Here is a 25,695-nt window from a genome sequence, read left to right on the forward strand (position 1 = left end):
CGGCCCGCCGCATCATTTTATGTGGCCCGCGAAGACAAATTGTGCATCAAATTCGTGTGTCATTATAAGAATTGCAAATTTTCTTTACTTTTGATAATATCTTTTTTTTTTAATATTTGACCAGTTCTTACTCGTCTGATTTGAAAACGAGTTGTTTGTCAGTTTGTTTTGTAGCTTTTACTGTATAGAATATGAGGTGCTCATACATTTATTTGGGTTGACAGTCCTAATGGCCCTCCGAAAGAAGCTATGACTACAATGCGGCCCGCGAAAAAATGAGTTTGACACCCCTGGTTTAAGCTATTGATATAGGCGATCATGAACATTTTGCGGGGTATCAACCTGTTATCCATGGGAGTGTGGGCTGCCTATTACAATATAAAAAAAAAAAATTAGGGGAGAAATAAACGAACAAAATATTTTTTTGTCCCAGTCTAGCGCCAGAACAAAACAAACCCACTGCATAAACACTGACCAGTGGAGCATATAAAAGTCCCAGTCTTTCCTAAAAATAGCCATCGTGTGTTTGTGTGCATACGTGCTGATTTTTACAGTCCGCTCACATGCTCGTTTAGAGAGCGTCACAAAACCCAGAACCTGCCAAAACGCACGCGGTGGCTTAAAGGGGGCCCCCCAAGGCACTCGGTGCAGATGTTGACACGCCGTTAGGTGTTGCGGAATAGCACTGCAGATAACAGCTTGATCACATGCATACGCACACCTGGCTGTGAAAGAGTGTGAAACGTGTCTATGTGGACAAATGCAAAGTGTGCACGTGTGAAGCTAAACACGTTTTAATAATTTGTTCGTCACAGAAAACAATTGTGTGGTTAAAATGAGTGGTGCATTATATTACAGTCTTTGTAACTAATTAAGCATGATTAATCACTTTTTTAATGGAATAAAAGAGTTGACATCAAGACTTAACTCACTTTTTTAATGGAATAAAAATTTTGACATCAAGACTTAACTCAAAGTGCTTTTGGTTTAGGTCTCCTACACAAATACAGAAGTGGCTTTTTTTGTAATAATAGGGAATATGAAAATATGACAAAAGGTTCAACCCAAGCTGGCTATATTTGAGCATTTAGAGGATTTTTTTTGTCAACTCAAACATAAAACATATACTTGTTTTACTTTAAAATATATTCCAGAACAATGGAAACCTTAAAATACCTCAAACTAAACAGTTTAATGCAAAATTGTACTGGTAAATATAATGGCAAAACATAGGTCACATCTGTTTTTAAGCGAGATTTCTCCATCCATCAATTTTTAATTTTGTTCTCACTGAGATTCATAACCAACAAAATTCTGCCATGTATATGTCTTCTCTTCTTTCTGTCAGTTATTGAGGCAGACTAGCATTGCTTTTATTAAAAATGAAACTGTTAAAGGTGAGCTCTGCTGGTGCTGCATGTTTTGCATGAAGGTGATAGCGTAGCCTTGCAGCACATTGATGATAAGCTAAAGCCTCTTTTTCACGTTGAGCCTCCAAGCTGGCATGGGAAGTTATCGGATTTCCAAACAGTGAGCAGAGCGAGACTTTTAAAACTAGTGAGCATTACTTTTTGTGAAAAAAGTAATTGTTAGCAGCATTAAACTGGTGACATCACACACAGATAATTATTTGAATCGTTCAGATATACTTTAGACATGCCGATGTAAAGATTTGGTGAGTTCTCGTGTTGCTGCAGCCTGTTTTTATATGCTGATGTAAGTGAACCAGCCTTATCATGCCCCCGATACTGGTGAACCGATGGCGAGTCCGGCTTTTGTTATCATGTAGACTGGGGGGCCCAGAGTGTGGGAAAATAAAAATCAAGCGCCCGTGATGGCAATAAAAAAATTAAACTTGTGGATTCAGCAATTTAATCGCTGCAGTACACTGCATGTCAACCACTAAGCATGCATTTCAATAATACGGTTACAATTTGGAGACATTTTTACTCACAAACCCGTGCTCCTAAACAATCTAGGGCAAAGGTTAAGCTGAAGGTCAATGAGGTTTTCTAACAAAACTGGTCCAAATTACATTTGGCACAACAAAAACTCAACGTTCTTATGCTGTTGCCTGCAACAACAAAGCCAATCAAAGAACAATATTTTAGCCGGCGCTCAGGGAAACATTCTTGACCCAGTCAAGCCAAAACAACGAGTCGAGACGTGAAGGAATGACTGTCCGTCTTGCCTTCAAACACGTCATCACACCTCCTCTTCCTTCCTCCTCATTCATTCCAATTACATTTGACCAAAAACGTTGGCGCCAAAGGACCCAAACAAATCATCTTGCTCCATATATGTCAGAAGTATTACATTGTGTGGCATCACGACCTCGACTGGTGAAACACAATAAACTGCCTATCATGCTCATTCATTGAAGTTTATTAAACATTTGCTAGTTTCACAATAGTGTGAAACAATTTCTAAAGGGATTTAGTAAGAAAGTGGCAACACATTCCTTTTTTTTTTTTTTAATACAACGCCAAAATTCATGTGTGAAATCCTGCCATTCTCATTGAAAAGAACCCAACATTGCTTAAAATGCTTATATTTTTGTGGTTTCGTATATATCCTATTTTAGTCTATCAGTGTAGTCGAAAGACCCTGCTGGGAAAAAGGTATTTAAAAAACGCGACCCCTGGTAAGTGCAACAATATTATTTTGCTCATACGTGCTGAGGTTTAGAAACTTTATAGGGCCTTTATTGCATAACGCGTACACGGATCGCGAATCTGAACAAACAAATGAACGCAGTTAGCGTGTTTGGATGATCGTAGCGGCCTCGATAAGATCTTCCTGGTGGATCTTGGCTCAAGGTATAGTAACGTTCTCTCTCTGTGAGGCCTTAACGACTTAGAAAATATAAACTAAAAGTCACTGTGTAAACAAGAAGACCCATCACCAGAAGAATCATCAATCGAAAATACCAACCGCCACCTCAAATGTTTTCAGGCTTGAGAGAGAGCACTCCCGGTGTGTTTGATTACATAATCGCCTTTCGTTGTCTTTGCCACAGGAAATATTTGTGCAACCATTCCAAATAAAAGCAAAATTAGGGGTAAAATAAACCCTTGAGTCCTGGCAAGTATACGGACACACAAACACACACAGTAAGGGGCAAAGCCATGACATTCATTGATTAATATTTGAGAATAAATCTGGTGACAGGATGCTGACTCATTCCATCATCAAGCCACATAACGAAGACACGAACAAAAGGTGCATTGTCTGCAAATTTCTCACCATCTATGTGGATGTGTGTCTCCGGTTATTCAGGCCAGTCAGGAGATGGCCGCTTCCTGCGTGTCACAGGATGTAAGACATTTGTGCGTCACTTCTCCGAGGTCCTCAAACAAGTGATCAGGTTACCCGGCCCAGTCCCGGAACTGACTGATGCCATCCCGTAAAGTATTCCAGGCGTCTTTGAGGACTTACGCTGACCTTTGTGAGAAATTTTAAGGAATGCCAGTGTTGTCTTGCTGCCATTCCATTAATCCGACCATGATACCGATTGCTATCAGTAGATTGGGTCGAGGTCTGAAGTTCAGATCTGGGTTCATGTTCTTTACATGCTTGCGTGGGTTTCTATCAGATACTCCGGCTTCCTCAAATCACAGCTAATGACCCGTTAATGACCTCAGCTTACAAAGTGATTGGGTTAGCATACATAGATAAATTAGGAGGCGTATAAAAAATGTACTACGTTGCATTACTCCACCATCTAACATAAATAAAGGGTCAAGAATGTTGTACGGATTCTTTTAGCTACTTCTAAACAAATACTCAACACAAACAAGGTGCTGGAATCTAGCAAAAGCTGACGTTTCTGGGAAAAGAAGCCTGGATTAGATGTAGGGCATTAAACGGGGAATGTTGTGAACCGCAGACGCCGCGCCACTAATGCACCTGCTCATGTAAAGGTTGAGCTTCCACTGGGTGTAAACAACACGTACCAGTCACGGAACTTCTGAGTGTTTAGTGTCAGTTTAGAGGTGGATTTACAAGTCGTGTGAAGTCTCTTGTATACGTACTGTAAAATTCTGAGAATAATAATAATAATGGTATATTATGGTTGGCTTTATAAGAAACAAACATGTTTCTTATTGTTTAGATGTTCCTGACAAAAACCAAGACTTCTGTTTGGAAGATTTTCTACAAATTGTTTTTTTTATACAATTTGAGACTGAATTGCGACATACGAATGATATCGGGTCAATTATCTCCATACTGATTGAGAGTTTGACCGATGCTGCGTGAAAACATTCATAAATCGAGCATAATTTGTTCCTGTTATCGCTCTGTCTGGATTTTTTGTGTTGCTGAATGGTGACACAGAAAATCCATTAAGAGATAGAATAAGAATTAGAATCTTTATTGTTGCAGTGTTTGATCCAAGGGCAGCCATGGTTGAGTCAGTGATGGAATATTTCTTCTTTCACTTGTGTCTCCACGTGCAATGACGCCCTAACTAGTTTATTGTCGACAACGCTGCTGACTGACCCATGCGAACGCCATGGCAACCACAGCGTTGTATTCACAAGCACTCAAACGCACATGACGCAGCAATGAGCACAACTGCCGTCTGGATTGTCTCTGGCAGAAGGTAAACATCATCGAGAAAAGTCTTCGTTGTAGCAGAGACTGCAAAAGTGTCAGGCTAGTAAACAGCAACACATCAAGCCCTTGCCGCTTAGCTAAGGTTTAATGTGAGCTTTGTTTAACTTAAGTCTGATTAAATGACATTTGGAAGTTTTGTTGTTAAAAACAACGGGGTTACCATTCAAGTGAATGAAATGTCAGGCATTAGGATCTGACACTTTGAGCATCGCATGTCACTTAGTTTCTGCTTAACTTTTGTACATTTTTTAAACCTGACAGAATTCCTGGTTTGCATCATTAACTCGTATCAAGTTACTGTTTGTACGATTTTGGATCGATTTCTTGTTTTTGAGATTCTTCCTGAATTGAAACTGCACGATTTGAAACAAAGTGGTTTAGTGTGTGGTTTAGTTAAAATGACAAAAGTATACAAAAATTACAGCACACTTAACAACCATTTACTGGTTACAATCACTTTGTTTGGGGGGGGGCAGTTTTGTGATTGTCTCTTGTAATCAGTTCCATTGAAAATGAACAAAAAACATGAATAATATTAATTCTACTTGTCTGGTTTCCAAAGACATCCAAAATTAGAAAGGGAGAGCACACTTAAGCTGTTTACTGGACAAAAGACAGTTGGTGGTTGAATTTATTGCAAGCAGTGAAGTTAAACACCATAAATGGCCAAGCTGTGCAATTGAGTTTATTCCAGTTTTTGCCAATAGACCCGGCTCGCGGGACACTATGTTGACTGTTCGCAGAGTTTGCTCGTGTCCGTAAATATTTACCCGTTCACATTTAGTATTTTTGCGCTGCCCGACATTGATTTGAACTTTTGTCCAGTGTCGGCCTTCTAAGTAAACAACACGTGACTCTTGTGATTCAATTAATCAATTGACTGTTCCAAAACGTGCCGTGAGTAATAAGTACAGCAACTCGTAGTTTTTTTTTTTTCTTTCTTCCCCTTCTAGACCAAACAACATTAACACTCATCTTCAGCAGGCTATTTCAACAGTTTCCATAAACTTCTAATGAAATGATGGTGGAAGTCTATTTTCATCTACCATCACATGCTTCAGAATGACCGTGCGGCACATTTGTCTTCATAGAGCAGAGCTGCAGTACTTTACCCAAAAAGGACACTTTGTTAACTGATAATTTTGTTCAAAATAGTTTCCAGTAATTCCTCATTGCAAGTTGATTATCTATAACGCAGCTTTGGGAATATATGCATGCAGATGTGTTCAAATTTCTGAACTCGTTTGCAAAAGATTGCGTGTCATGTGAGTTTTTTTTTTTTTTAGACACAAGCAAAACACTTAGAGTATTGTGCAAATTTGAGTTAAACGTCTTGGATGCTATTGCGGATGCACATTATTATCATTTATGGTTATTAGTAATAATTATTATTGTCAGTAATAGTAGTGGCAGTTCTAGTGTAGTGGTGGTGGTGGTGGTAGTAGTCGCACAGTAGTTTTGGTTAAGTGAATATTAAGTTCTCAAAATATTCAAATAAACTCTTGGCACTGTCTGTATTTATATAAAAAAAGCTATAATAACTCATTGAAATGTTTCACCTTGTACTGAGGCCTCAGGACTTGGAGTAACTGGAGGTTCAGTAATTTGCTTAAGGACACTTAGACACGGTCATGGTCATGGTCAAGGGTTGAAGCCACAACCTTCAAATTGGGAGAAGACAACTTGACCACCTGAGATATGCCGCGCTGGTGGGCCGAAAAAAAGGTGATAGCCCATTTACAATTTTACTCATATTCATTAATTTTGAGTTACTGTATTAAACTTAAAGAAATTATTGCAATCAGTTTCTTCAAACAATCTCAATTGAACTAATTGATCACGTTACTTAATCAAAGTACCTCCTTCAAATAAACATCATGTACTGTGTTTGCAATAAATGTTCCTAGACACAATTTGCAGACAGGAAAAATCATACATAGTTTTGACTTTAATATTTGGACAAAATGAGAGGTGGTTAATACGTAGTCACCCTGCAAATGCACTGCAGTACTACGCAACAAGCAGGAAGTTTTATTGCAGTAATGACATCTATCTAATACCACTTGTCCTGTGTCATGCCCACGCTGTGCGTAAAACAAACGTAACTTACAGTATGCCCACTTGATGTTCCACCTACCTGTCTGGACCCTTGACACCACGCGAGGGAATGTAAGTCACCCTTAACAACCTCAAACAGTTTCCACCGTGCGTCTGTCATGATGTACGGTATTTACATGTATTTCAAACAAACATTTTACAGCCCATAAACAAAATGTTTACAGGCCATGTTAAGACGTCTCTGCCGTAAGGTCTCTGTAAATGCGGCGTCTTTATAAACAGGAGGGAAAATATGTGTCGTGGGTGGTTTTGTAGTTCGGCCGAATGAAGGCTTGTGATGTCACTGAAAATTTGTGCTACTGCTACAAATACTAAGAAAACTAGTCCACTTCTGCTTCTCCTGTCAAAGGTTGTAAAGAGAAGGTGCAGAGAGGAAAAATACAAGGGAACAGAGATGACACTTGAAAAGCGAGACATAAATCAAAGCCAAAGCCAAATTTGTGGCCTCTGTTGATCTATTAATGGTAAACAGTTTAAAAAACTGTGTGAGCCAATGGCACTTTAGCGTTCAGTGCTGTCTTTGAGAAAGTAATCTTCTCATAGAAATGCATACTTACAATATAATTAAGAAAGTATAATAAAGGTTCACCACCCTAAGTGATTTTTCAAATATGTGTAATTGCAATAAAAAAACAAATATTTGGAGTCCTTCCTCAACAGACTTTTAAAGCTCTTGTTTGAAAATTCTAATATTTGACCGCAGACAAAAAAGGTAAAGTAATATAATTTTACAGATCTAGTAGTATGTGGTATAAATCAATACCTAATAGTACTTTAATATTTACTCAAATTTAATTATTGCTTCAATATTACTTGAATCACTGTGTTTTTAATTATTCCATTATTTTATCACTTATCAAAATTGCAAAATTGAGTCTTTTATTAGAATAAATCTACCTTGGTTTAATTATGAATCAAGCACATAAACAAAGTTGATCATCATTTAATGCATGCCATAGTGTTATATTTGCATGCAAACTGCATATGAGTATAGAAACTTTATACCCCTTTAAAGTACTGTTGTTCAAGCAAATTGAAAACATAAAGCTCCATGGATAACTGCCTGCAGGTTGCCATGCATGCATACACACAAATACTGTACACACATATTTACTATCTGCCACAAGCTGTGTATGTGTGAGGGTGACAGATGACATTAACTAGTGGAAATACACTCCTCATATGAGCTGTGCCCATGACGCCAACTGGGGTGGTCCAGTTGGCCTTGACTCGGGCAGGACCAATCGTCAAGGGCCTTGCGGGAGAAACTGCCGCTTGCTCACATGCACACTCACACGTATACAATCTCAATGCCATTTAAGGCTGTCGAATGTGCTGACAACCCAGCTTCAAAGTGCCCAGATAAGGACGAGTCCCCGCCTGTGACTAATCCAAAGTGATGGGAGTGTCCACCACATGATGAGCTATTTTCTTGTCATATATAAGCATTAAAGCGACAGGCTTGAATACACTTAGCATATAGAGATAACGGGCTCTTACCAAAAATTAAGGACGTTGCAAAAACAACACAGAATATAAACACAAAGGCCACCATGTTTAACATCTCAAATGGGCTTCTGACAAAAGAGGATGTGATGCATGCTGCCCTCTGTTGGTCAAGTAGTGATATTGCTCTTGTGCTGCAGTATCTGCAGCAAGGAAATGCAGACCACTTGGTCAAAGAGGGAGCCCTATTAATATTATTAAATATATGAAATATTAAAGTCATAATTACAGAAAATATTTGACTAAAAAAATCACTTCTACACCAAAATGAAAAAGAGTACATATGTGCCGTGTGACGATTACATACGCCCCTGTTGATTAACTTAAATTTGCTATGTCTCGAGTGTCATACAGCATCAATTTCCATTAGATTTCCATATGCAGTTAACTATGAATTGATATATATTTCAATGGTTTGAATGGGTATAAGACATGGGCATTACACCTAAATTTTGTAATACCATTTTGTGTTTTGACGTGTTATACAGTAAAATAAACAGTGCCAGTTTGTATTTCCCTATATGCACTTGCGCACTGTTAACACTAGATGTCACTCTTTAATTGAATCCAGAGATGTTCACGTGGCGCAGAAACAGCATCAAGTTCCACTAACATATTGGAAATGCTTACCTCTGACATTTTATGTCAAAATTGAGCATTGCATGTTGGATATTATCAAATTATACTGGGATACCTAATAAAGTGGCAATATTTCCCATTGTTTTGTGTGCACTTCAGGGAAGGTTTGGATTTAAGGTTAAATTGAGGTCATGACTGTCTGTGCTTCAGCTGCAAAGGGCTCAGGAAGGCATTAGATCAATGACGCATCCCTGCAACTGTCGAAGCACCAGGAGTGTGTGTGTTTGTCTGGGTGTCTGTAAAGGTTTCGGAAAGTGCATTTGATCAGCAAGGCAATGCAACTGCAGCAAGACAAGAATGTGTGATTTGTTTCGGAAGGCTGCCATTTCTGTGTGTGCACCTTAGATGAAACTCGTGACTGCTTGGCGCATCAAATGTCAAGAGCTGAGGCTCACGATTGGATCTTGTAAATATGTATTCCCAAAGCTAAATGAAACAAGGTTGCGTGTGTAATATCTGTGTGTGTGTGTTTGATTAGGACATACGTGTGCACACTTTTGATTAAACTCATTATTGCTTGGTGTCAGGATGTCAGGAGCTTAGGAATGTCAACATGCATCATCACAGCTATAGTAAAATGAGATTCAGAGATGTTTGTGTTTCAGTTTGTGTGTTTGTGAGAGTGTGTATACATTCACACATATGTGTGTGTGCGTAAGTGTGTGTGGACTATGACTTAAAATGCTTAGTGCTTGAAATGTGAAGGGCTCAGGAATGTGTTTCGTCAGTGAGGCCTCCCCACAACTATAGGTAAACAAGGATGTTTGTGTTTTATTTTGTACGTGTGTGTATTAGGTTAAATCCATAATTGTTTGGTCCTTCAGATCTGAAGGCCTCAGGAATGTGTTTTGTCAATAAGCACCCCCACGACTATAAAAATAAAAGAATGTGTGTATGTTTAGTTTATGAGTGTACACACATCTTGTTCATGAGATTAAATCTGGACTTTGGCCCTATCTTGGTGGAATGGTGCCTGTGCGCTCTGTGTAGAAACGTGCAGAGCTTCATTTTTGTTGCAGCGCAAATCTAGTCTACCGTGTTGAGCCTATTGGCTACTAAAAAACAAGAATGAGTGTGTGCAGTCAAGGTGAAGCTCATACAATCCAAAAAGTGGATATGCTTACCTTCCTTCCCGAGAAGAGCATGCACAGCTGATGCATGGAGCCTCCGTTCTTGGTCAGCTCTTTCTTCAGAGTCTTGGGTGATGGCAGTGTCCAGCCGCCTTTGTGGTGCCCGCCGCCCGTCTCCAGGCAGTTGATGGCGTTGTCGGAGGTGAAGCAGGGTGTGCGCGGGTCCTGCAGCAGGCTGCCCTCACTGTGGGTCCGCCGGCGCAGCGAGTTCTGCACGCTGAGGCCCCCGCCGCCGTGCTTCTCACAGGTGGCGCCCTCTACCATGGAGCGCCGCTTGCTGTCGCTGCGCTGCAAGTAGGCGTCGTCGCTGTCGTCCTCCTCTGAGTCATCGTCATCATCATCGTCTTCATCTTCCTCCTCCTCTTCCTCATCGTATTCTTCTTCATCGGTGTTGGGCGAGGAGAGGGCATCGGCGCTGAAGGAGTGGTCTAGACGCAGCTCAGGGATGACAAATGAAGATGAGGAGGACGAAGGAGGGGCGTTTGTGTCAGGCAGCTCATACACGTTGTCCTCGTTGGACACCAGCAGGTGGAGGTGAACTTCTTCCTCTTGCTCTACCAGCTCTTCCAACTCGCTCTTCCTGCTCGCACCCTCCTCTTCCTCATACTCTCCCTCTCTCTCGTTGCCCTCTCTCCAGATCTCCATCTCGTGTCCATCCATACTCTTCCAGTCCTCGCCCTCGGTTGAAGGCGGAGGAGTGGGCGGCACTCTGTGGCGTTCCTCTGACCCACCTAGGCTACCGAGGGGCAGGTAGACCTCATTCAGAGGGCTGAGGAGCTCCGAGGGGTGAGAACTGCTCAGCGTCAAGGGTTCGGAGGGGCTGGACGGATACAGGCTGCTCTCGTCCCCCTCAGAACTGCGGGGCGGCAGGTGGAGGCACACGCCCCCTCGATCCACCCCGACTCCACCCAGCTCACAAGAGGGCGCGTCCACCTTTGGTTCCAACATCTGCACAGACACACGAGACACTCACATAAGAATTCATACGTTCAGCGGCATATCTGCTGCATGCGCCACATTCACAAATATGCACATTAAATTGACAAGTGTAATTCTGCTGCTTGGTGATGAAGTGCTGCTAGCATGGGTAAAAATACAGTACAACTGTAAAAAAAAAAAGTAGGACGCATATACACAAAATTTTAATTCCTACCTTTTGATGTAAATACCCTCAAATTAAAGTCTGCAGTTAAAGCAAATCTAAAATGAACTGTGTCCTCTCAGTTTTTGCGGACCTAAAATAGCCATCCTTGCGTGCATTTTAAATATCCACGAAATCACATTTTGTCTTCTTTTGTGGATGATTCATAAGCAATATAAAAAAAAGGAAAAAGCAAATGACTCACATTATAGCTGAACATCATGACGTATCTTAAAAGTAGAGTTCTCAATAAAAGAGAAGCCTCTTGTAAAGTTATGACAGCAATAAATGGTCAAAGTCAGACATCATCCATCTTTCTCTATGTGTTGGCTAGAGTGAAGCTGTAAATCAACACACCCCTCAGCTAAACCGTGCAAAACACAAGCACGATCAATCCTTCCAGCCATATTCACAAAGTGAGCCTTTAACCTCTCCCAGCCCACAGAGCTGTCAGTCGTTGCATTTGAGTGAGCCAACAAGACCCACATGGACCAACACGACTGAAGATGACACGTTTCTAATAAAGATTAATATTTAATGTTCAACACTGTTGTTGTGCAAGAAGGAAAAAAAAAACTGCTGATGCAAAGACACCACATGGTGACTCCAACTTCTAAGTACCTCCGACTCATTATCGCTCCAGGAAATTAGATGGCAAACAAGGCATTTTTCTTTTGTGAGCGCTTAAGGCATTATTGCTCACTTGCTCGTAATGTGCATGGTGATTAGAATAAAGCAGTGGAAGATGATTTTAAAACTCAGAAGGTCTTCAAATCGTGTGCACGACCATTAAAATAAGCATGGAAACTGCTGTGCATCAATAGTCACGAGTTCAAACGTTATTTGATGTGATTTGAGAAAGAATATCAAGCGTGACTTGACAGCACATTGGCTGTTGTCCACGAGGCAGCAGCAACTACTTCAGTCAGCATAACTTTAAAGGTATTAAAGTCCAGTAGAAAAAAAAAATGATGGGCAGCTTGGGTTGGGAGCTTGCAAAACAAAAATGCAGAATTAAAAGATTTCTTGGGCAGCTTTAAAATGGAAATATTGAAAAACTACTTTTTTTAATGACTTGCAACCAAACAGGTCGCTGGGGTCATTTTTTAAATTTTTTATCTGCTTTGTTGGGATTGACTGAGCTATAATACAGCTCAGAAAAATTGTTTACAAGAGTCCATATTTTAATTCAGACTTGATGTTTTACATGGAGGGAATAAAAGAAGCGTCGCGTTATTAAATCGACAAAAAATCGATTATCAAATTAATCACCTTGGATTTTAATAATCCAGTAATTGTTTAGAGATGTTTATAAGTAAAGATTATAAGATTAAAGATACGATTATAAGTAAATCTTCTCAGGTCTCAAAATTAATAATTCAGATTTATCTAGTTCTTCATGAAAGCAGACTGATTTATCTTTCATCAAAATAAGATATTTGCATGCATTTACTTTTACAGCCCTAGCGAGGAATGTAAGGTGCAATTGCATTTTATTGCACTTTTTATATCAAATAAAAAAAGTTTGCATTGTAATACAATTTTGCAATCTTTGACCGTAAAATTTGCGAATGCCTTTGAAAGGCCACCTGAGACAAATACATTAGAGACAAATACAGCCATGAGCTCCATCACCGTCCATTAAGAAGACACACTTGTTATTTACCGGACTCATGAGTCCATGTATGAATGAATAAGTCTTGCGCTGGGTCGAGCGAATCAATTCTCTCTTCTCGGAGCCTCGTGAAGGGGATTCATTGTGGCGATCGGGCTGACCCCTGATGACGCAGCGCGGTCACAAGATGCTCGGCTCTAATTGCGAAGAAGGGCTTTCTCTCATGGGACTGTACAGACTGCTTAACACGGCTCCAATGAGTTTCCCCCAAGTCTGGAACACATTTAAATTTCTTTCCTTTACCCTGCCTGCAGTGATTAACTACATAGAGCATATTACATTACACTACAAGTATCCATGGGATCAAATACTATCTTTTAAAAGCTTTTTAATGTATTTCAAGGGTCAATTTCCCCTTTAGTAGAAGCTATCTTATGTAAGCAAATCATGGCATCAAAGTGATGATCATTTTTAGAATTCACTCTGAAAAAAAGGAATAATCAAATAATTAACTGAGATTAGAACCTAAAATGCATACAATTTGACATTTAACAATATTTACGCTGTATTTAGATACAACTGAAACAATGTCCAACCATTTCCAGGGCTACTTTATGTCTTCTGGCTGTTGTCCCTTTTTACATTGAATCTTTTTATTGTTTTGACCTCACAAGTTTACATTACATCTTTATTTATTACAAGTTCAGCCCTGTGTTCTCGCTAATGTTTGCACAGCACTGCGGTCAGCCCAGGTTGTTTTCATACGAGCTCATATAAATCAATTTGATTCGATGTTGCGTCCTGCCAGCAGACCACATAAATAAAACAACACCCGATCGCCACGATCATGCCCTAAAATGTTCACTGATTCGCGCGACAGTGCCTGTGATTTAGCAGGTAGGAAGGAATGTTTGGATTTAGAAGCAATGTCCAAGTAGTAATGTGAAGACTAACTGTGTAGATGTCAGTTTAAAGGAAAGAAAATCCCAAATGAGTCTGAGTGTGTCTGCTTGGGAGGTAATGTCAGTACTTTAATTAATAGAAATCAAATGATTGTGTGCATAACCAGGGTGCTTTTTTACTGCAACTCACAAAAAAGAAGAATAAGCAGATCTTATTCCTGTTTCCTGTTCCGCCTCAAGGTGATCGAGATCTTGCTTCCTCCTCAGCCCGCTACTTAAAGCCCCCTTGTGAGCACACTTAAAGGCTCAATAGTGATGTTACAAATGATGCATGGAGATGTATATTAACAATGAAGTGCACTTGCAGAAAAGAACAAAAGGTTCCTCCAGGGGAATTCAAGCAAGGCAAACGTTCCAGACCACTCATGCTACTTTTTTTTTTTTTTGCTTAGTAGAAATGATGCACAACGAATGTAACATAAAAAGAATCCCAAAATATATTTTTTATTTGTACCGATGCAAATAAGTAAACTGTGGCCTGTTAAAGTAAGCTATAAAAGCGGGAAGCAATATAACAAAGTGGTCAATGTGATATTTAGATGTTCCACCTCCTGACCTTCACCTTTTGTCATGCCCTCACTAAAGAGCCTGGGATTGTTGAAGTTATGGTCGGAGACACAATGGAGCCACCTGTCAGAAACACTTGGTCCCTCTCACACTGTCGCAACACTGGATGATTGTAACTCACGCAAGCTCATGTGAGTGCTCCTATTTTTAAATAACAATTTTAATTCATATTTGGATCGTCATTTGCAAATTTAGTTTTTCATCCATATTTGGGAATTTTCTGTAACGTGGCAAAAGGCAGATATTTTGTTTTGTATTTTTGTGGCAAAATAATACAGTACTTATTTAAGTGCGACAATGGATGGTTACTATCGTCAACTAAAATAAATTTCACAGAGGAGGGCAGTTGGTTGTCGTGTGTTGGGCGCCACACGTTCATGTGCAATTTTAGCTAAAAGTTCTTTTTTACCTAAAAGCTGTTTAGTGCATTACTTTTTTAAAGGGCAGACATTTTCAAATAAGAAAGATGACTAGTAATAGGGAAGCAATACTAAAGAAGCTATGCTAACTGATATTCTTGAGCTTTGTTCGGAAATTTTTAGGGATTACCTGCAAGACAATCTGAGTGGTATTCTTGACAACGACGGAAGAGCTCAATGAGACGCTTATAAAACTTAGAGGGGTTGCACTTTTATGTTGATGGACTATTAAGAGGATGAAGGTCCTCCAACAAACTAAAACACTCGAGGTAATGATCCGATGCTGCGCCTTCGGAAAATAGTCTTGAAACACGGGTCAGACTGAGTCCATTAGGAAATGAACGGTGATCATAATATCTCCTAAAGAAGAGTTACTCTTTCCCAGGGTGCAATAGATCACTTGATTAGATCTGGATTCTTAAGAATATAGTCATGTGTAATGTCAGTAAATCTCATGAGACTTCAATTCGGTGAGGATCAAAACAAGTAACTCCATCTATCCCCGATTATCTGGAGCCCATCCCAGCAATATACGGATGATGGGCGAGGTACAAACACAACTTGGCGCCAAACAATCACAAACAGATTCAAACCCACGATCTCTGTACTGTGAGGCAGACGTGATAACCAGTTGAGCACCGTGCCACAATATTATGATATTATATGTATTGATATTTTTAGCATTTGGTGCATGCTGCCTTATGAGTGGCTGTTGTCAATATTGAAGCAGTATTCCTTTTGATTTTCTGAAGGTCAAAGAACTTGCAACAAAAATAGAACCGTAGGGTCTCTCTCACAGACACAGACACACACGCACACTCACACACACGGACATGTGACGTCACATGTGTGACCTCTGTCCTAGTTACCATGACAATGAGAGACCTATCCCAGGGGAGCATCTGTGCTCTACTGTGCTGCCTCCAAATGTTACAACTCCACCTATGAACTGTCATCCAACTTCTTTCCCTTTAGATTATAGCGAGGCACCTCCAGTGTTGCCTTTAATTTCCTGTGGATGTTTCTGAGTAAAGCACAGTAAAGTACAGTAAGACACATCACCACCAGCCCTCCTCCTTTCACTTTACTTACAGCAACATTAATGCTTTAATGTAGCCATATGCCAAATCTGTGCACAGTCTCAATAAATCTGACTCAACTCAATTAGCAAAGCAGTTCGAAATACAGTCCGCTGCCAAACATACACCCTCCTTCCACTTCCTCTCGGCCATTGTAGTTGCAACCGTGAAGTCCCTCCCTCCCATACTCCACTTCCATGACTCCCAGGTGGATTAGCACAAAACTAAGTTGGTTATCATGAATTTGGTTTTGTGATCAGTATAGAGGTTTTTGGACCCAAAAGACAGAGTTTCTGAACCAGGATGAGCAGGCAAACTTGTAAAAAAAAATGTTTTAGTGTCAGAAGCTGAATTGTAGCCGAGGGTTCAAATCAGGGTGTCAGGTGCTACTTTGAGTTCATACAAAAAGATCTCTGAACATGAGCCATGTTCATGGAATGCCCAGTTGGAAAGACCCCTGAGGCAGATGACACTCGAGTTTTTTTTTTTTCAACCAAACATATTTTTTTAAATCAGAGTTGAGAGTGCTATTTTGCCAGATGGTGACAGAAGTGGGGTCATGTGACCATCCAAGGTTTACCCAGTTGGAAGGAGCGTTGGGACAAGTGAGACTCCCTGGCGGGTTTGTCAACCCAGTAGATGAGGTTTTAAATCAATGTTCAAGGTGCTACTCCATCAAGTTCTGTTGAATGGTATCAAAAATAACAGTGACTCCCTCTGATGGTATTTCACCCAAAGAACAGTTGACTCAGACAGACCCAATCGATTGGTGAGGTAATAAATTGGATCTAAACCAAGTTGAGCATCTTACATTGGCATTAGAAGAAGACTCTTTCGGCTTGAGACTAAACGTGACAAGCCCAACTAGAAGTACTTTTGAGTAGGTGGCGCCAGACAAGCTAGGGATAGCTGAGACATTCAAAATATTGAAATTAAGTCTTTTAGTCGGACAGCGGATCGAAGATTGTGCTTCTCAAGAATTCGGTGGCAAATAATGTCAGAAGTGGGATCTTAAAGCGAAATACCAACCCTTGTTATAGTTAAATGAAAGTATCCGGCAACAACACGTCACACTTGTGTAAATTGCTCCAATCACTTGAAACTAACATCATCCCAAGCCATGTATACAGTAAATACAGCATGTTCTTCTCATGTATATAAATATACCACAGGGTGTGTTGACATGGATTGTTCAGTCCATGTCAACAACAATCTGCACTCTGGTGATTTGAGAGCCATTACCGCCGTATGTAATAGTGATAACGCGCTATGGAGGGGCTGTATAGATGATCCGTATAGCGGATCCATCTCGGAATAGACTTATTATATGCACAGCGATGCACCGGCGTCTTTTGCCCCTTGATTTTCACGGACAGAAGAGCGATGAGGCAATCACCATCATTTATCCATCTCGGGCGTCCATTTGGATCGTGCTCAGTGGAAAGAATACGACGGGCAACGGAAGCAGGGTGCAAGAGAACAAGTGGTGAACGGATCGATGGATCAATAAAAACAAGGAGCTGCTACCATTATTGAAGACTGACATCATAGTTTATGGGAGGGATGTATTTCATAAGCATTATATGTTCGCCAAAGATTTGTCATTCCATCACCGTAAAAGTTTGGGGAGGAGGGGTCCAAGTGGTGTTGGTGTGGTCCAGTGATGCAAAAGCATTATTGACAGACACTGAAGGTTCACTGTGAGAATGCCAGTGACGTAACTTGGCTTAGCTACGTGACGCCAAGCAGCTGAGGACAATGTGACCACTGACTGCGTCTGGAAAAGGCCCTCTTAGAAAGAGAGATCCACATGTACACTAAATGCGTGTGTGCTTTCAATGAAGAAGGCTTTTGAATCCATTGCATTGATTTCCGGTGTGACATCAAACTGGTCTTTTCATTACTGTCACAATGTTGACAGGATTTATACAATTGGTCATGGGCGGCAGTAGAGCTGGTTAGCACGTTCTCCTCACAGTTCAGCGAGTTCGATTCTACTTCCGGCCCTCCCTGTTTGCATGTTCTCCCCATGCCTATGTTGGTTTTCCCCCGGAACTCCGGTTTCCTCCCACATCCCAAAAACTGCAAGGTAGGCTGATTGAGCACTCCCATAGGTGTGAGTGCGAGACCGGATGGTTGTTCGTCTCTGTATGCCCTGCGATTGGGTTGCGACCAGTTCAGGGTGGCTGGGAAAGGCTCCAGCATGTCCGCAAGTGGTACAGATAATGGATGATGGGTGGATAATTGATGATACATGAGCATGTAATGTTGACTGCCTCGATCTTAAACGGCTTAAGTGTCATCAAGCGTGGTTTACTTGCATAAAATTTAGGCTCCCAGGCCTGCTTTTACTGGTTAACAGATTTTCATTCATTCATCTTCTGTACCACTTGTTCTCACGAGAGTCCCGGGTGTGATAGAGGTGATTGGCAGTCTTTGGGTAGTAGGCTGGGTACAACCTGAACTGGTTACCAGCCAATCGCAGGGCACACATAGACAACCAAGCCTACGAGAAGATAAAAACTTTATTTGGGGTTAATTAGAGACACTTTGACTGCCCTTTAACGTGAATTAGAAATTTGATTAGTTAATTTTGAACACAGCCATATCCCAGTTATATTCACTTGTGCAATCACATTATTTTTGTTGTTTATTTTCACTTTCCATCTTGAAATGATATTGAGAATTGAGTTGCACAAGTTACTGTTGGAAAAAAATGTTTTGAAATGCTGTAACTTGGGCAATTTTTTTCACTTGAAACGGGGTGTGTAGCTCGCCCTGTCTCCTGGCTTTGGGGTAGAAATTTATAAAAAAAAATAATTCCACATGCCAGCAGGTGGTACTTGCTGCCATATGCCTCTGGAAATAAAGGCCTGGATTGACTTGTAAAGTACAATAAACCTGACAAAATGGGTCAAATCGAGAAGGAACATCTTTTCTTTTTGTGTGACAAATAGGGACCAACAGAAGGCTCCGAATCACAACGTTCCAAGGTTAGCATGTAACGAACGGCTCATTTGTTCAAGCGAGCCAGGCGAAGCTGATAAATCACGCTCGTGCGTGCATGCGTGTGTATGTACAACGGACAGTGTCTCCTATCGATCAAGGACAAGCGGATGATGAAGGGAGGACACATCTCAGATGCAAACATCTCATAGAAAACATATCTTTGCCATCCATTAGTTGTCTATGCACACGACAAGCAACAAACACACCCTTTGCGAGTTGTCTGCGCCTCCTCAAATAAGAGAATAATCCCCATAATTCCCCTGGTGAGGATACTAGAAAGGCAATTACACCCAAGTGCGCTTCCTCTCCGTTTTCTCCTTCCACTCGCTTGGTTGGCTTTCTGTCTCTCTCGTGTCTCTACCACCCTGTGACATGTTTTAGAGTGTTTTTAATGGCTCTCTCTTAAACGGCTTCGTTGTCCCTCGCAGTGCCAGATAGTCTAAATCCAGTGTCACTTGCAGCCTGAGCTGGGATGTAAACAGTTATGAGGGCTAACAAATCTTATTTATCTCGAAATGAGGAAGAAATATTTGTGTTATGCTAAAAAAAAAAAGTAGGGAAGAAGAAAACAAGAGGAGTGATTACATGATACATGCCGCAAACAAGTCTTTTCATAAAATGAGTAATAAGCCTTTATTGCTTTTTCCTTATCTTTTCTGCACATCTGTCCGGTCATATGAACAAACCACTCCCTGCCCGGCAGGGGCAAAACAACACTTTTTCCTCTTGCTCAGACAAGATAAAAAACATTCATTCAAAGGACACCCTTCCTACCTGGCGAGTGGAAGTCGTCCTAAGTTTTGCAGTCCGCTAAAAGGTCACGAAAAGCGCTCGGCACGTCCCCATTCAAGTGCCCTACTTCCTTTTCTGTCAAAGTGAGCGTGGAGGTTCGGCTGTAGCTGCGTGCGATTGTGTCAGTGTGGGCTCCTCAGAGAGAGGAGAGGATGGAGAGAAGAGGATGAGGAGGGGGGGGAGCAAGGAATTAGAGGGAGGGGAGAGCGTGTGCCTGCGAGGCAAAGAAGGTGGACTCTTGAGTCTTGGTAACGAGAAGAGACAGTTGAGCACCGAGAAGAGAATGCGTGTGCGTTGTTTTTTATGTTTGGATGCCAACTGGTCTATAATGAACTCAACGGACGCATCCCTAAGGACCATATCATTATATCCATTGGAGGATTCTCTATCTATCATCAATGTTTATTGGCCTTACATTACCAGCGCTGGTATTTTATTTTAATCTGCGGCAAGGTTGCATTGTTTTAATGGGCTATATAAAGGGCCAATTAAGAAAAAGTGAATTCAATTTGAGTTCCTTGCATTCTTGTAGAAAATGTCAATAACTTACTGAAATTAAAAGAGTAGGCATTAAATAATTCATCCATCCAATTTCCATCCATTCATCCATCTGTCCATCCATCAGTCCGTCCGTCCATCCATCCATCCAAATGTCATCTGTTCACAAAATGTTAATCTTACAGTAATAAAGTAGAATAATAGATTTAGCTCAGAATCTGGTGCAAAAAAATGTGATGTAGAAGTTATTTTAAGAAAATTAAGTCATATCTTTTGAGAATAGCCAGAATATTCTGAGACACTCACATTTTTATACAGTGTGATGAGAAGTTATGAAGTCCTCCTAGTTTTACAAGAATTTTCAGGAAAAAGTCACAGTAACCAAGTCATAATCTCATGAAAATGAATTAACTTAAACTTGTGTCCTACCAAAGAAGCCAGAATGAGAATATTTGTAGTTTTGCCAGAATAAAGTCGTATTATAAACGGAAAAGTGCATAATCTTAAGCGAGTACTTCATTTTTCCTGAATAAGATCACAAGAAAGAATAAAACTGTAATACTCACAATAATAAAAATAATATTGTCATATATTAAATTATGCAGGACAAATGCAAATTCTTATGAATCATCACAATAATTTGGGGAAAATATATCCATCAAGGATAATGGTAATAATGACAAAATTGTAATATGACTATAACCATAAACCAGATGAGTATGATGGCTTGATTGCTTTTCTGTTGCATAAAAGCACGTTACAATACAGTCTAGTAAACGTCTCCTTCTTCCTCAAGCTGTCATCTGAGCCATGGTGCATATGCATTGAGCAACTATTTATGGAAATGTCTGTAACCTATAATTGCACTGAGTTATAGGTTGCCACCATATACTTGACACGAATGAGCCATTCTGCTCCAATGTAAACAAACCAGCAATCATCAACAGTGCTTTTCAAATAGTAAGCCAGGACACATTTTTTACTATACCAAGTTAGTTTTTGAAAGATCGGAGACATATAAGAGTCAAGAGTGAACCACTACACTACCAATAGCCATATTTCCTGCATATGGCACAATTTCGCAATATTCACAATTTATACACTCAGTAATTAACTGTTGGACAAATCTTGCAAGAAATTCTAACAAATTGAAATCCCATTAGTTGCATTATTTATTTTTTTTGTAGAAGAAAAAAAAACCTCACAGGAACAAGCGCTCCTTCTGTGTCCAGTGACTCTGCACTTGTAATTTTCACTCACAATTATTTTTCAGGGCAAACATCGACAATAACAGACAAGTACTAAATGAACGCACGATTCAGAAAGGAGCAACAGAAACCCAAGAAGCTGAAAGTCAGTGATCTCTTAAAAAAAAAAAAAGTTGCAGCTTTCACACACATTATAGTCCCATTCACTGGAATAACATAGTTTTGTCATCGTTACACCGACACAGAAGGTAAGACATTACCTTCGACACAGGCATCTGGGCGCACAGTTGGCTGACGTGCAAAGGAGATACACTCCCACACCCACACATGCGTGCACACACACACACACACACTGATGTGCAGTTAATCCAGCGTCCCTGTTGTGTGCATGCTGTCCTTTTCTGATGTGCTTTTTGTCTTGTTGGGTTGTCTCCGGCTCAGGCGTGGGGATTGGTACCAATGTGTGCACAAGCGATAGTGAGAGAGTGAGACGATGCGGTAAAGCTTGTTGTGTGTGTGTGTGTGTGTGTGTGTGTGTGTGTGTGTGTGTGTGTGTGTGTGTGTGTGTATGTGTGTGTGTGTGTGTGTGTGTGTGTGTGATGGGGGGGATGTTCCGTGAAGGACGGAGCAGAGGAAATGAATAAAAGAAGAACAGATGAGGCTGAGGTGAGCAGGGGATGCTTAAGCATCTTGTAAACACAACGAGAGTGAAGGTTATTAAAAGATCAAATGCTCAAAGTAACTCTCCCGAGAGCAAAGCATCCAAGTGTCCTTCCCTTAGTCTCCCTGTCTCCCTCTCGGTGAGCTATTTTTAGAAGTTGCAAATCAAAACCGTGAATCAAAACCCACCGAAGAGCAGGATGTTACGCGCGCCCACGAGAAACACATGTTGTCAAGAGTGAGACCCCGACCCGAGGGTGAGGCACGCAAGCTCTCCATCAGACCTTATCTAATCGTATCATGTGCTTGCATACGAAGGGCTATTTTAAATTCGTCAATTACACAGCGCATGCTTTTGTTGCCCGCAAAGTCAGACTGAAAGACATCTGATGCCATAAAAGTGATTATTGTTATTAAACTGTTTTTTTTCTTCCATCACGTTACACTGTACTGTGAACTTAATGTCAACATGTTTTTGATGACAGGGGAACTGCTAAAGTGCAAACACACGAGCTTGAAGAACACAGTCGACCAGTTTGTTCAGGTTAAAAAAGTGAGGTTTTTTTCAGCTTCCAGAATTAATGGAATAGATTAAATAGATATGCTTCAAGGTCAAATTGTTGCCAAGAACCTCATCAACTGTACATGTGTTTTAAGGCAGCATTCTAAAATTGTTAAAAAGTGTTAAAGAAATTTAAAAGAAAAATAATAGCTGTCATTGGGTTGTAAGAAATAGTTAACCAGAATTAAAATGAAGTAAAGTAAAACTACTCACACGAGCAGAGGCATGGAATTTAAAAAAATCAGGAGGGTCAAAAAAACTGTCCAATTTAAAACAATCCAAGCAAAAGTGACTCACTAAAATGATTGAATATGTCTAAAATCAATTTTTAAATATGATAAAAGATATCATGTTCTAGGGGCAAACTGTAGCTACCATAACACCAATATTAGAACATTCAAATATTTGAAACTTCCGAGAGTCATACAAGTGCAAAAATAAGTCAAACACTGCAAAGTAAAAACACATTAATATAAAATTACTCTTCCTCTGATGATGCCTGACAGAGGCCTAGCTAGTTTTAGGAAAACTAAAACGTTATCCAATTTAAAAACAGTCAAATCTGTTAACATGTTTTAAAAATCTAAAATGTTCGATGGTTACCATCACACTTTTTATCCATACTATCCCTGGCAGCCTCCTTTCACGAAAACAACCAAAGAGGAAAAAAGTTGAAGTCTCACAAGATTTGCTGAAGTCTGGTATGAAATGCTGACCTTCTTACGCAACGTATTTGTATTTAAATGTTACGTTCTACTGAACTAGCACAAATTCAATTATTCCAGCTCAACAGCATGTTTGGCACGGCTTCATGTTTTTCCAGGGTGAAGAATGCATGTAATTAGAATTGAAAGTGGACCGATCTTGTGCTCAGCGACGCCCTCTCGGGGTCGAGCCCGCACGTCTCCGCTCCGAACCCACTCGGCTCTGTTACACAACACACTTAAAGTCGAGCTAAAATAAAGTTAAACGCCAGCCCACCGAAGGGAGGCCATTAATGTTTAAAGACGGTCGGGGGAATTAATCCACTGCTGGGTAACATAACATTGCTGTACTGGGTTTTCTGTGTGTGTGCGTGTGTGTGTGTGCACGAGCATATTTAGGAAAAGCTAAACAGGACGAGAAACTAAGTGGGCCAAACGAGCAGGGAGAAGATGTCTGAGGAGATACTGTATGCGCTCCAAGCAATAGGAGGTGAACAAGAGACAAAACATTGAGGGATAATTTTGTCCATTACCAAATAAACTTCCAGTATATGTAACCACTGACATATTCTTGCTAAGACAGAAACACATCGAGTTTGGTCTCACCTACAAGCTGAATTCATAACAATGGGTTACATATAAACCTTGAGTTAATTTCAGATGATTTGTATGCAGATGATTTCTATTCCTGTTTTGATTTTTAATTACTGTTTTTAGCTTATTTAGCAGATCTGCCAGGAGTCACTGTTGCGGCAGAATGAATTGGATTGAAGCATTTAATCATGACGCACAAACTGCTTCTTTCTTTGGGCCCTATTTTGGTCCTTGTGCTCGGCGTGAAAATGGGTGCATCATCATTTTGGTGCCTGCGCAAGTCTAGTATAGCATGTTTGTGGATTTCATAGGTGATGCGGCTGCCGTGTGTTATGGCACATTTTGCAAAAAGGTGACAAAAAGTAGACTAAATTTCAGACTACCTAAAAACATGTCTAAGTTGTGGCGCAGGTGACACATATATGAATAATTTAATGCCAAATATTTCTGTATTATTATTTTCATGAAATTAGTTATCTAATATATGTATAATATATATAATATAAATCTAATATATGTATATGTTTTTATTCATTGCTCATCATATTTTTATCTAAAACATACGTTTTGTTATTATGTAATATTTTCATACTTTGTTTGTATTTTTTTTACAGATTTTGCCTTTTTTGCAGTTTTCATCTCATCTTGTATCCCCACTGCATAAACATTATCGCGGTGTGAGGACTCTGGGGAGAAGAGCGGACTGCTTTCTCGGACATTTGTCTTCTTAATGAGCGCCATAAAACAAAAGTGGCCATGCCAGTATATAAACAACTCTGATGGATTGAATGCAAAATGAGAAAAGTTCTGCACTGCTGCTTCAGTGAACAAATGCTTTCGTCTTTTTTTTTTTGTAATGGACAACTTATGAAGTCAAACGTAATAGTATGTTGTAGGACAAGAGTTGACCAGTTTGTTTGGATTTTAAACCTATTTTTACTCTGATAAAAATCTTAAATACAAATGATCTATTCTCAGTTAAACCAATGGAAAGACCTACATAAAATAAAAAGCAAATTTTTTGAAGTAGCATTTTAACATTTATACCTGTAACAAAAGTGGAACTTTAAGACAACCATCATAAAGTAAAATCAAAATAAAATCAAACTACCCACCAAAACATTTTTTTTGGGGTGATATTTACCATTTCTCAATTAATACATATTACAACAGAGATGGAACATCTCGTCACTCCATATAATCATGCAGAGTGTTATTATAGTTGCAAAGAAATGTGCATTCAAGTATAAACATGAAAGCATTTTTTTTTTGCAGCAGCCGCTCCTCAGCAAAAATGTAAATCTAAACCTTGCATCCCCAAAAATAGCATGCAGAGGGGGAAAGACGAGCGAAGCTAAGCCAAATGCAATTCACCCATGTCTAATTAAAGACAATGAGCAGGAATGTGTGTCTGCAGGAGGGAGGCAAAAGACACTAAGAGGCATGCAAATTACATATTTATTGAGTAGAACAGATGTTTCTAGGGGTTTAATTATTATTTATGTTTCTATCTAATGAATAGCGGCACAAAGCCAAATAGAGGACAAGTACCCCTGTAGTGAGCAGCAGCAGAAGCACACCTCAATAAAAATAATACATTAATTAATCGGGATGATGTAAATAGGAATTTGGTTAATTTTCAGAATAGTAATCATATAAATATTCAAAATTAAAAAAACTCCCCTTATCCGGTTATATATAGTATGCACAGAGACACTTCAGAGCCGTCAAGATAAGAAGTGTTAAGTTACATCCATGGAACTCCTCTCTCAAGCATTACTCAGTACAGATGTATGTTTCATATATTACTAATGCGAAGGCTCCTCACGCCAGTTATTGATGACAACAACCACCTTGCAAAATAAAAAATTA

At 40.0% G+C, this 25,695-nt stretch overlaps 1 protein-coding gene across 5 annotated transcripts in view; it reads right to left on the reverse strand.

Annotated features, from left to right (window-relative positions):
• rgs3a (regulator of G protein signaling 3a) overlaps positions 1 to 25,695 on the reverse strand; it is an 84,874-nt gene that overhangs the window by 15,336 nt on the left and 43,843 nt on the right. For all 5 annotated transcript variants that reach the window (XM_088391332.1, XM_088391333.1, XM_088391337.1 and 2 more), the window contains one exon: positions 10,008 to 10,961. In XM_088391332.1, the coding sequence (XP_088247458.1) occupies positions 10,008 to 10,961 (954 nt within the window). The remainder of the gene's footprint in view (positions 1 to 10,007; positions 10,962 to 25,695) is intronic.

The sequence above is a fragment of the Syngnathus floridae genome, chromosome 12 (assembly GCF_059516105.1).
Source record: "Syngnathus floridae isolate MCC-2025c chromosome 12, RoL_Sflo_1.0, whole genome shotgun sequence".
In the NCBI taxonomy this organism is placed as follows: domain Eukaryota; kingdom Metazoa; phylum Chordata; class Actinopteri; order Syngnathiformes; family Syngnathidae; genus Syngnathus; species Syngnathus floridae.